Raw genomic sequence first — 13,007 nt, forward strand, 5'->3', positions numbered from 1 at the left:
TCTAGGCCCTGCCCTATATGAAATGACAGACTATGGACACCCCCATGGAGGGCCTCACCCTCCCTGGGGGAATGAGGGGATAATGGGGGGTGGGGGGAGGGCATGGGAGGAAGTGAGGGAATGGGAGAGGGACCTGGAACTGACTTGTGAAGCTACCTAGTTTCTTATCTAAATTTAAACTGGAAAATTAAAAAAAAAAGATTTTATTTTATGTGCGTCTCGACACTAACGAGCACAGAAGACGTAAGCAAGAAATGACAGTCACACTCTGTGAATTTGGTATTAAGTACTACAAAAACAAATTTAGCAAGGTGGGGATGGTTTCTGATTCTCCTTTTCTGTGATACCACCCATGTTCTGACAGGCTAGGGCCCTGAACCGTGGGCAAAAAAACCACTTCCTTATGTTGCTTTTTTTTTTTTTTTTTTTTTTTGGTTTTTCGAGACAGGGTTTCTCTGTGTCTTTAGAGGCTGTCCTGGAACTCGCTCTGTAGACCAGGCTGGCCTCAAACTCACAGAGATCCGCCTGCCCCTGCCTCCCGAGTGCTGGGATTAAAGGTGTGCGCCACCAACACCCGGCTCCTTATGTTGCTTTTGTCAAGGTATTTTATCACAGAAACAGAGAAAAGACACAAAGACAAAACTATACTGTTTCACACATTCTGGGTCTTCAGGCTGCCTATACTCTGCCCGACAAAGCTACAAATTCAGCATTAATAACAAGCCGGGAGGGCTCAGAGCTCTGGAAAACGCCTTACATGTGCCCATGTATCTCTTGTAAAGAATAAAACTTAGGAGCATAGCCTTGCTTTAAAAAAAAAAGAGCTGGATACTGTGGCACACACCTAGAATCCCAACTTTGCTGAGGCAGAAGGGTTATGAATCCCAGGCAAACTTGGGTGACACAGCAAGACCTCCTCTTGAGTAAAAAAAAAAAAACAGGCTGGAAAGAAAAGTGAGCAGTTAAGAGGACCCACTGGGGCTTACAACTGCCTACCCCTCCTGCTTCAGGAGATCCAATGCTCTCCTCTGTCTCTGAGCACCAGGATGTATACAGATACATACATACATACATACATACATACATGCAGGCAAAACGTTCACGCACATAAAATCTTAAAGCCCAGTAAAATTTTTTTTATGATTTATTTATTGTGTATACAGTATTTTGTCTGCATGTACGCCTGCAGGCCAGCAGAGGGCACCAGATCTCGTTACAGATGGTTGTGAGCCACCATGTGGTAGCTGGGAATTGAACTCAGGACCTCTGGAAGAGCAGCCAGTGCTCTTAACCTCTGAGCCCTCTCTCCAGCCCCCAGTAAATGTTTTTAAATTACTACCATGAGAAGGGCGTAACTCAGCGGTAGCGTGTGTGCTTTGCTCCATGGCACGTACGCACACACACACGCACACACACACACGCGCGCACACACACACGTGCACACACGCACACACGCACACACACGCGCACAACGCACGCACACACACGCACACGCGTGCGCACACACGTGCGCACACACACGCACACACGCGCACGCGCGCACACACACACGCACACACGCGCGCGCGCACGCACACACACGCACGCACACACGCACACACACGCACACGTGCGCGCACACGCGCACACACGCGCGCGCACACACACGCACGCACACACACGCACGCACGCACACACACGCACACACGCACACACACACGCACGCACACACGCACGCACACACACAGGCACACACGCGCGCGCGCGCACACACACACGCGCGCGCACACACACGCACGCACACACACGCACACACACACACACGCACGCACACGCACGCACACACACACACACCACAAAACTAAATAAGCGTGAGAGGGAAATGTTTCACGGGCTGGGGAGATGGCTCGGTTTACAAAGCACCTGCTGCATACCTTGAGGACCTCCCTGTGGAGTCTTAGTTCCCACGGGAGAGTACGGTTTGGCCGGGTGTGCCTGTAACCCCAGAGTTAGGGAGAGAAAGAGCCAGGTGTATCCCTGGGGCTTCCTAACATCGCAGCCGGTCTAGCGCAATCCCTGAGGTCTAGGTTTAGTGACAAGGAAACTGTCGCAAAACGTAACATGGAGAGACTGAAGAAGACGCCCAACACTGAGCCTTGGCGTTCACACATGCATACATATGTATGCACACCCACATACAATGTGCACACACGTGTACACACATACATACACAAGAAACGTTTGTACAGGAATCAGGGTTCTCTGGAGGGGCTGAGCGTATAGAATGGGTACGTACTAAAAGTATTATTGGACTGACTTGCATGATGCGGTCTGGGTAGTTCAGTAGCCGTCCGTTCAACAAAGCTGGGTGTCTCTGCAGTCACAACCTGGTCCTGAAGTCCCGCGGGGTCCCTGCAGTTCTGGGGGGCGTCTTTCGCTCTGTGTTAGAAGCTTGAAGAGGCTGGGTCCAGGTGTCAGTGAAGGAGTCCTGGCAGCGGCCACAGCGGCTGCAACCTAAGTTCAACAACGGTAAGAGGAGAGGAAAGTGGGGCGAAAAGCGAAGCCTTTTATCTGGGTCACCACTGGGAGGGGCCTCCCACACTTAGCGTGAGCACTTCCCACCTCCAACATCTCCCGGAAGTGACCAGGGCTATCTCACAGCTGATTTTTGAGCTGGTGAAACTGACACACAAGACTAGCCTTCACAATTTCCCTCCGTTTAAAATGAATGAAAAATGATGGGGTGAAGAAATCAGAAACAGTGAAATATTTAGCCAGTGCCTTTTTTTCCCCTTTAAGCGCTGGGGATTGTACCTAGGGTCTCACACTAACCAAGTAAGTGTTCTTCTCCTGAGATATCTAACCCCCAGCCCTGAGAGTTGAATTTTCAATGTTCTAGTTCAATAATCGTTCCACATTTATCCCATTCATTGATTTGGAAAAACACACTTCTTCATAGTAACATCCCAGAAGTCTGGATCAACAACAGATGTTGTCTGCTCTTCACGTATCTCATCTGGGTAATGCAACGGTGTCTTGCAATTGATGGCATCACGGACCCAATGAGGTAGTCTTGCCCTATAGGAATGCTACAGCCAGCATGTTAGGGCTGACTAGGGACAGTCTTCATACTAAATGCTAGTGAGCTAGGTTTATGATTCCAACAGTTCACAGCGTGAACTTTGACCAAAGCTGTTACTCCCGGGGCCTGGAGAGGCCGTTCTGTGGTTAAGAGCTGCAATCTGGTCCTGCAGAGGGTCTGGGTCCAATTCTTAGCACCCACACCACAGCAGCACACAACTGCGTGTGATTCCAGACCTTGGGGACCCCACATCCTTGTCTGTCCTTTTCAGGGTCCAGGCATACACATACATGCAGGCAGACTCTCAATACTAAATAAAAATAGATAAATCTGTAAAAATATTGTTTCTGAGCCGGGCGATGGTGGCGCACACCTTTAGTCCCAGCACTCAGGAGGCAGAGGCAGGCGGATCTCTGTGAGTTCGAGACCAGCCTGGACTACAGAGTAAGTTTCAGGACAGCCTCCAAAGCAATACAGAGAAACCCTGTCTCGAAAAAAGAACAAAAATAAAATAAAATAAAAACTGTTTCTGTCCCTTGCTTTTTGGGGCAGAGTCATACTGTGTAGCTCAAGCTGACCTCAAACTGACCACGCAGCCTGTGATCCTCCTGTCTCGGCTTCCCAGGTGTTGGGATTATAGGTATTTTCTACCCTGCCAAGCCTGAGACACGGTCATCATTTACACAGTGGCAGGTGTGTCTCTGGGCTTAACAAAGTAGATAGACATCCACTAAACAATAGCGATACGAAGTGAATCCTACAGATCGTTTTAAATTCTCTTAAGTCACATTTTAAAGATTTATTTATTTATTATGTATACAGCGGTCAGAAGAGGGCACCAGATCTCATTACAGATGGTTGTGAGCCATCATCATGTGGTAGCTGGGAATTGAACTCATGACCTTTGGAAGAGCAGCCAGTGCTCTTAACCTCTGAGCCATCTCTCCAGCCCCTAAGTCACATTTTAAAAAGTGAAATTAATCTTTTTTTTTGTTTGTTTGTTTGTTTTTACGAGACAGGGTTTCTCTGTATTGTTTTGGAGGCTGTCAGTCCAGCCTGGCCTCGAACTCACACAGATCCGCCTGCTTCTGCCTCCCGAGTGCTGGGATTAAAGGCGTGCGCCACCACCGCACGGCTGAAATTAATCTTTAAAATGTATTTTAAGTCAGTATATCCACTTCTCTGTGGCCCACCGAGTCGTGTGACCATGGCTCTGGAGCAATCCACTGAGGCCTGGTGGGCTTACCTGCCGTTTGGGCACGCAATTGATGCCAACGACCCCTCCTTTCCCATGCGGGTGTGTCTGTGCCCAGTAGCTCAGTGCCCCCCCGAGTCTCTTCCCAAATGTGACTGATTGTAGACAGGGCCAGCAGTGTGCAAGCCCAGTGCAGACACACGCGGCCGCTGTGCTGAGTTCGAGACTGCAGAGGGCCGGGGGTCCAGAAGCTGATCTCTCAGCCTCCTCCAGCCTCCGTGCCCTCTCCTGTAAGGCGTCCACTAAGCTCCTAAGGGGCCGAGAGTCTGCATTCGCCGTTGTTCGCCGCACAGGAAGGCTGAGCTGGTCAAGGCTGGAGTGGCTTTTGCATATGGGTATAACATAGATATATACAGAAGGCGGCCAACCAACAAACTTTCCATTTGTCAAGCAATTTCGTGTTTCACAAAGACAGCATCTTCCGGGGTTAGCCTGGCCACATTCAAACCCCTCACGTGCCTGTACCTGACATTTCGGGGCCTTTGGAGGAGAGATGAGCTTACAGATTTGTAAGCCCTGTTGCAGCTGCTACGGTTCTGGGGAGTGGGGTGGGGGGCATATCTTATTCTTTGAAGGGGTAAACTGGGCTGGGGAGACAGCTCGGTGGCGGATCGCATGCATGCCTAGTGTTTTCAAAGTTCAAACCCCAGAACCTTAAAAAAAAAAAAAAGGAGGAAAAGGGTAAGATGAAGAGTTTGCACCACACTAACTTACCAGTATACAGTGAAAATTAAGCCTTATTTTTGCAGCTTCAACGATCAGACTCAAGGGCTAGCCCACACTAAACATTTTTTTTTTTACATCTTTCCATAGCAATATATGTGGCGCTTTTTGCTCTTTTTTTGGGTAACTGGGTAACAGATGTACTGATTTCTCTTTTTTTTTTCCAGGGAATCTAGCCCGGGATGGCCTCCAAGTGCCAACACGGCTGGGAATTTGCACTGCAGACGCTCCTGCCTCCGCTGCCCCAGCGCGGGGACCCCAGGTCTGCACCGGGGGTGGAGGTGGGGGGGACACCGAGCCCAGGGCTCGCAGGGCTCCGGCAAAGCCTCAATGCTAGCCGCGGGGTCCTTCAGGCAGGAGCCTGGCCGGCTACATCGTGACCGCGGAGTCCTTCAGGCAGGAGCGCGACCGGCTAAATCCCGACGGCGGCGGGGTCCTTCGGGCTGGGCAGGGCGTGGGCGAGCCGGAGGCGGGCGGGCGCGTGTGCGCAGGCGCGCGGGCCCTGACTCTCCGTGCTCGGGCCAGCCTCAGTCTTTCTGCGAGCGGACATGGTGAGAGCCGGGTGGCGGCGGCGCGGGGGAGCTGGGGCTGGCGGGCGGCCCTGCGGGCAAGGCTTGCACTCTCCTAGGATCCGGTGGCGAGGCTCCCACTCCTTCTAGAGCCCATGGCGAGGCTCGCACTCTCCTAGGGCCCCATGGCCTGGAGCTCCCAGCCATGCTCCTGCCGCGGCCTCCGGAGGCCGCCCTGGGAAGGTTCCTGCAGCGATTGCTCAGCGTTTTTCGAGGCTTCTCGCTTTAAACCGCTTTTCCTCGGGAGGAGCCTCCCGGTGGGCGAGCCTGGTGGTTTTATTAACCATCCAGGTTACGGGTAATTTGGAGGTTGGGGGTTTTTTTTTTTTGAAATAATGATTTGGATCATACAGATGTCGGGAAATCATTAAGGACACTGTTCCAACGTTGTCCGTTTTTCCTGGGGGTGGACGAGAGCCGGCCTTGGGCCCGCACCTTTAACCCCATCACGGCGGAGGCAGAAGCAGGCGCGAAATCTCTTGATTTCGAAAACTGCGTGGTCCACACAGGGAGCTCTCAGACCAGGCCAGGGCTTCGTAGCAGAGACCGTGAACCAGAGATGCGTTTTGGTGATGGGTTTGACCCACAGGGAGATAGACTGCATATCCGGCGGCGGGAGTTAACGTTTGAGCACCGTAGGAGGAGCTGCTCTGTCGGAGCAGCGTGTCTGGCTGGTAGACACCATGCTATGGCGGGCCCCAAACCGGTCATCTCAGGTCAATGATGAGCCGGCATGTATTCTGAATCCGAAGTTGATTATTAACCACTTTAGCTCTAGAATTACTCTGAGACCTGGAAGATGGCCGGTTACATGGTTGAGTCTGGCGTGTCAAGGGCGACCGTGTACGTAAGTAACGATGAAATCTGCTTTTTCTTTTTATAACTGCAAGGGCACACCGCAGAAGGATGTTACCATCAAGTCCGATGCACCCGACACCCTGTTGCTGGAGAAGCACGCCGATTACATTGCCTCCTATGGCTCCAAGAAAGACGACTATGTGCGTATTGACGGGGTGTTGGGGAAAGTTTCTGAGCATGGCAGGCGAAGGTTGACGTTTGAGGCCTTTCTGAAGTGGGTTAGGGATTTGCAGGCAGGAGGGGGGACCTCCGGCTGGGGTACAACCTTTAATAAGGTCGATGATGTGTTGGCATGTATTATCTGACTTTTGCTGATGTGTAATAACACTTTAGCTCTAGAATTACGCTGAGACCTTAGAAAGGTTTGCCTGCGCAGAATACGGTTGTGTGCCTGGGGAAAGGCTGGCAGGAGAGGTTGGGGACATTACCCCGCCCCTGTGATCTCAGCACCAGGGGGCTGAATGAGGGGGGGAAGCCCGTGTTAAATGGAGCGACCTCTCCAAAAGGGCTTGCATAACATTTTCCTTGCAGTTGTTTATCTGGGTCTTATCGAACAGGTGTTGTTAGTAAGCACTTGGTTCTTGGGTTGCTTCTATTATAATTTTAGGCCCTCGTTTTAGGGGGATTATAGGCCTAAATTTCCTGTGGACTTGTGTGAACTGTCCACATACCCTTTTAAGCCCTGGGTTTGGCTTTGCAGATGCCACGGAGGCTCACCCAAACGAACGCTTGTAAAAATGCTTTGTTAGCGCAACAGAAGGTTCTGGGGTCCATGTAGGTTCCATGTTTAGCAGTGGTTTTTTTTTTTTTTTTGGTTTTTCGAGACAGGGTTTCTCTGTGGCTTTGGAGGCTGTCCTGGAACTAGCTCTGTAGACCAGGCTGGTCTCGAACTCACAGAGATCCGCCTGCCTCTGTCTCCCGAGTGCTGGGATTAAAGGCATGCGCCACCAACGCCCGACGCCATGTTTAGCTGTGTTTTATCTTTCCATATTCCTAGACTTCGTTTGTAAGTTCACAAAAATTGGTGTCTGGTAGACAGGAAGTTTACTTTTTCTTTATCTGCCTGCGGTTGGCACTTGGGAGGCTCTTAAAGCCTCATTTAACGTTGGTCCCAGCTATCTTTCTTTTTTTTTTTTTTGGTTTTACGAGACAGGGTTGCTCTGTATTTTGGAGGCTGTCGGTCCAGCCCGGCCTCGAACTCACAGAGATGGTCCCAGCTGTGTTAAATGAGGTGGGTTGTATGTGGGACAGACTTTTCAGATTGACAGACTTAGGAAACTTCCCCTAGGAGTACTGCATGTCTGAATACTTGAGAATGAGCGGCATCTACTGGGGCTTGACGGTGATGGACCTCATGGGGCAGCTTCATCGAATGAACAAGGAGGAGATCCTGGCGTTCATCAAGTCGTGCCAGCACGAGTGTGGGGGGATGAGTGCTAGCATCGGGCACGACCCGCATCTTCTCTACACTCTGAGTGCCGTCCAGGTAGGCGCTGGGGGCCAGGGCTTGGGTGGGGGTTGTAATTTACGGGGAGGATGGTGGAGTCTGTATGGTCAGAATTCACCGCTGTCCTTTTAAGGGGAGTCCTTCCTACAAGGTCAGTGATGTCCTGGCATGTATTAGCTGAATGCTAACGTGATGCACATTCTCAAGTGATGCTGAGACCTTGGAGGGTAATTTTCTTCTGTACAGAGCTGAAACTGGTTACCACTGAAACTTGGTTTCAGTGAGGAGCAGAGGATGGTTAGACCTGTATGCTTGAGTTTAAGATTATCTGGTTTGCGTAGTAAAACTAAGGGTTTGGAATGGCTGATGTTAACTCGGGGATGGAAGAAGTTTACAGTGAACGTGGGAGGCCTCAGTTGGTGGCCAGATAGATACACAAGGGATCTGTGACCTTGTCCTTTCAGATTCTCACTCTGTACGACAGTATCGACGTCATCGACGTGGATAAAGTGGTGGCCTATGTTCAGAGTCTACAGAAAGAGGATGGTTCCTTTGCTGGAGACATTTGGGGTAAGACTGGTTTTAGTGGGCTGTTCCATACTCAGAACCTCTTTACCTTGGTAGTAATCTTACGATTTCAAGTGTTCCGTCTTTTCAGGTCCCACTAAGCAGCTGGTCTAACTGGAATAAGTGGCCTGCTGGAAGTCCCAGCATGCCCCCGTGCTGGTTTTAGCACACCACACTCTAAAAGATAAGGTAGGTTCAAGTTTTATCCCCAGTATTTGGTAGCTAAACTCCCTGAAAAGAGGAAGTCTTTAACTTGAAAGGTTTATCAAATCACCAGAGTTGGGAGATAATGAAAATTCATTTAAATATTGTAGATAATTTGTCGTGGGGTGGAACAAAATGCAGGCCTGAGACCAGCTGCTTTGTGGGATGTGAACCTCTTAAGGAGGTAGGGTGTTAACTTTATTAACTTGAATTTATTGGCATAATAGTCCTTGCATTCTGTAGGTTCCTTTCCTCTTGGGGCCCTCTAAGCTACTTAAAAAGGCTGTTGGCATTAGCTGGTTTCCTTAGGTAGGGGGATTGCCTACAGGTAAATATAAGTTAGCCTGCTTTGGGAAATTGAATGAAATTGTTGGTGGAAAACTTGTAGCATCTACATGTGACTACCTTGGCTCTTTTTGTCTTTTAGGAGAAATTGATACCAGGTTCTCATTTTGTGCCGTGGCAACTTTGGCTCTCTTGGTAAGCTTTAAATTTATTGAGGGACCTAACTAGGCATTGTCAGTGCTCTGGGTATTTATAATAGGTTTCATTTCTTTTTGTAGGGCAAGCTTGATGCTATTAATGTGGAAAAGGCAATTGAATTCGTTTTGTCCTGTATGAACTTTGATGGTGGATTTGGGTGCAGACCAGGCTCCGAATCTCATGCCGGGCAGGTAATAAGTTTGTCTTGTAAATGGCCGCACCTTGTTAGACGAAGAAAGTTTGGGGTGTGTGGTGTACACACAGCATCCGGACTTGCAGGCATGAGCCCCCACGTGACTGTAACAGTAATCATACAACGAAAGCATTCTAACTAATCCAATGCATCTGGGTTAGTGCACCATTTGCTTGTCCAGAGCATTTTCTATACAGCATTTCACTGAGACATGGACTTTGTAGTAATACACCCTGATACAGGATGGGCTCTTTAATAGTTTTGGTAGTGTTTGTCACTGACTACAAAATTATACCTGTGTACTTTATGTCTGTAATTTTAGATCTATTGTTGCACAGGATTCCTGGCCATAACTAGTCAGTTGCATCAAGTGAACTCTGACTTGCTTGGTTGGTGGCTTTGTGAACGCCAGTTGCCCTCAGGCGGGCTCAATGGAAGACCTGAGAAGGTATTGTAATGGCTCTCGGTTACAACCTTGACTGGGTGGTGCTGTGTGCTTTAAGGAGAGTGGCTGGCCGTGTAAAATAGAACTTGGAATGTACAGCTACTGACTGACTTGGCATATTTTCTACCATGGTGTGCTCAAGTGCTGCTGGGTTGGGCTCAGCATTTAATTGAATCACACCGCCTGGGAGGCACAAGATTTTTTTTTTTGGTTTTTCGAGACAGGGTTTCTCTGTGGCTTTGGAGGCTGTCCTGGAACTCACTTTGTAGACCAGGCTGGCCTCGAACTCAGATCCGTCTGCCTCTGCCTCCCAAGTGCTGGGATTAAAGGCGTGCACCACTAACGCCCGGCCATGAGAAGGATTCTTTTGCAGAGCATTTGTTCTTGTAGCCATGTAATGTGTTTGCTGTGGGAAATGCTATACAGGAGTGAAAGAATGGCATTCACATTTATTAGCAGAATTTACCTGTGGTTAGTTTTTGTGAGGGACAGAATAATCTGGTCATTTCATGTGGTGGGTAGAGGTACTTCCACAGCTAGTATCTGAGCGGGGTTAGTATCTGAACAGGAGTTAGGCTATCTTGTGCCTGTTAGTAAGATGCAGATTGCTCCAGCTCTAGGATCTGCAGGGTGAATTCTCAGATGTGTCTGTCTACCTGGACAGCACTCGTTGACAGTGGTCTGCCTGGAAAACCCTGTCTTGGCTTTCATGAGTCTACATTAATATCCTCAGCTGAAAACTTGAGTAAGATTAAAGTTGATTGTATTGGCCACCTAGCCTGAGGTGTGAGTTCCAGTACGTGGGAAGTGGTCTCCCCTTGCCCGGTGTTCTTTCCTGGGTTTTCATCGTAGTTCTTTACGTGCCTAAGTGGACCTAAAATGGAGCAAATGCTGCCCCCTTGTTCATTTCCCTGCTGTTTCTCCCTCAGCTACCCGATGTGTGCTACTCCTGGTGGGTTTTGGCCTCGCTGAAGATAATTGGGAGGCTCCACTGGATTGACAGGGAGAAGCTGCGCGGCTTCATCCTAGCATGCCAAGATGAGGAGACTGGAGGCTTTGCGGACAGACCAGGAGATATGGCAAGTACCATTCTGGGCCTTTGCAGTTTTTCATTCTTGGCGTATTTTTATGGTTCATGTATAATAGTCCCAAGGTTGCTTTGAGAGCTTTTGTAAACGTGTAACATGAAGGCTGGAGCGTGTGGAGATGTCTTACAATAATGCTGTTCTTAAGACCCTGCATGTTAATACTGGAGTCTTTCAGAAAACTTTGAGAGCTGTTATACAAAAATGGGTAAACTTCATGTTTTTGTAAACTTCCCACAGGTGGATCCTTTTCATACCTTATTTGGCATTGCTGGATTGTCGCTTCTGGGAGAAGAACAGATTAAACCTGTTAGTCCTGTCTTTTGCATGCCGGAAGAAGTGCTTCAGAGGGTGAATGTGCAGCCTGAGCTGGTGAGCTAGAGTCAGATAGGAGGGATGTGAGTGCAATCCGAACACTGCTGTATTTGAAGTGTTTACCAAACCTAGAGGTGACTGTTAATATTTTGTATATCATGTTAATGATAAATTATATAATTAAATGTATTGTAAAATAAGTATGTTGTAGTGTTCTAAGTAGTTTTTGTCTCTACTTGAAGTTTGTTTCTGATGTCTCCATAACAGCAAACTTAAAAAGTGCTAGTATTTAATTTGTGTACTCTTGACCTGTAACCATTGTGATGGAAAATGATTTTTGTTAATCGATAAAAATGAGTAAAACTCATTTAAATAAAAGATTATGAAATTGAGTGGTTGTGTGTGTGGTTGTTTAGGGCTCATGTATATAACCTTTTGGAGATGGAAGATTACCAAAGGACGATTTTCAGGACTGTCATAAACAACTGAGGGGGTGCATAACTCCAGTCTCTGTATTGGTTTGCACTTTATAGGCAGCTGTCTTGAGTCACCTAGGATCTCTATAGGCCCCTCACTCCCTCCCCCCCAGGGTTTTTCTGTAACAGCTCAGCCTGTTTTAGAACTAGTTCTTGTAGACCAGGCTGGCCTCAAACTGAGTGCTGGGACTAAAGATGTGCCCCACCCAGTAAGGATCCCTTAATGAATTGTTTTAGGTTAGGTGGAAGTGTTTTTTGGGTCTGTTGGGCCCCTGTCTGAGTTAAGTCTCTGGAGAGATCATATTGGCTTTGACTATGATTAATGTGGATTGTTCACAGATGTGGTGAACTGTTGGTATAAATTTGGGCCTAGTACATACCTGTTTCCTTTTCTTGAACCTCTGCCCATTTACCTGCAAAAGGGAAGGAACAGCTCCTAACCCTGAAACAGTCCCACTTTGCACTAGATTCCACAATATCACCCAAGTGCTAGGATTTCGCTGAAACTCAACGGGTTAATGAGCACGTGTGTCTTCCAGTGTTGTGTCACAGACCATAAAGCTACACATACTGGTATGTATGGCTCATTTCTATTACTGTGAAAACACCGGCCACATCAACTCAAAGCTTTTAAGTGGGGCTTGATTTCAAAGGTATAGTCCATTGGCAAGGTGGCCCACAGGCAGACACGTTACTGGAGAGGTAGCTGAGTTCTGACATCCAGATTGCAAGAGGGGGAAACTGGGTTGGGCATTTGAAACTCCAGTCTAACCCCAGTGACCCTTCCAAGGCCACACCTATGCCAGCAAGCAGTGTCCTGCCCTGCAGCATGCAAGGCATTCAAATAGAAGAGGCCAGGCCGTGGGCGTTCTTACTCAAGCCACTACACTGCGTGCGTCTTATTAACTGGAGAACATTCACTCTCAGCTCTGCCACCTGGAAGCTGGCAGGGACGAAGTTTTTGTTGCAAAGGTGAAGTGCAAAGCTGTGCTGTGTAAAACTGCAACACTAGAAACGGACACGACCGGGTAGGTCGGCAGCAGCAGCTGGCTTTGCTATGCAGGTGATCGCACCGGGCGCTGTCGCCGGCCGACACCTCGGTGTGCACAGCACACCTCCCTTCTTGGACACCCGGGACTGCGCGCCCGGTGATGGATGCACCGAGCCTCGGGGCTAAGAGTCGCGGTGCCACCGTGGGGGCGCGCGTCCAGTTCGGTGCTCGGCTGGTGCAGATTATTCAGAAAACTGGGGTGGGCCTTGAGTCCTCGAGGAATCTCACTTGCCCACAGCCGATTTCTTGCACCAGCAGCCCGGCCAGGACCACCG

General features: G+C 49.0%; 1 protein-coding gene and 3 non-coding genes across 4 annotated transcripts; all 4 read left to right on the forward strand.

Moving 5' to 3' along the window:
* The first annotated feature begins 5,488 nt into the window (after positions 1-5,488).
* Rabggtb (Rab geranylgeranyltransferase subunit beta) lies at positions 5,489-11,597 on the forward strand. The gene is made up of 9 exons (XM_040751574.1): positions 5,489-5,590; positions 6,499-6,606; positions 7,755-7,952; positions 8,378-8,483; positions 9,112-9,164; positions 9,248-9,358; positions 9,683-9,808; positions 10,735-10,884; positions 11,131-11,597. Exons 1-9 carry the CDS (start codon positions 5,588-5,590, stop codon positions 11,269-11,271), a joined length of 996 nt encoding a protein of 331 aa, XP_040607508.1. The 5' UTR covers positions 5,489-5,587; the 3' UTR covers positions 11,272-11,597.
* LOC121142500 lies at positions 6,324-6,403 on the forward strand. The gene has a single exon (XR_005879543.1). It is a non-coding gene; the product is annotated as a small nucleolar RNA SNORD45 (small nucleolar RNA).
* LOC121142501 lies at positions 6,741-6,822 on the forward strand. Its single transcript, XR_005879544.1, has one exon. It is a non-coding gene; the product is annotated as a small nucleolar RNA SNORD45 (small nucleolar RNA).
* On the forward strand, positions 8,064-8,135 carry LOC121142502. The gene has a single exon (XR_005879545.1). It is a non-coding gene; the product is annotated as a small nucleolar RNA SNORD45 (small nucleolar RNA).
* Positions 11,598-13,007: the final 1,410 nt, after the last annotated feature.

The sequence above is a fragment of the Mesocricetus auratus genome, unplaced genomic scaffold (assembly GCF_017639785.1).
Source record: "Mesocricetus auratus isolate SY011 unplaced genomic scaffold, BCM_Maur_2.0 Super-Scaffold_100009, whole genome shotgun sequence".
NCBI lineage: Eukaryota > Metazoa > Chordata > Mammalia > Rodentia > Cricetidae > Mesocricetus > Mesocricetus auratus.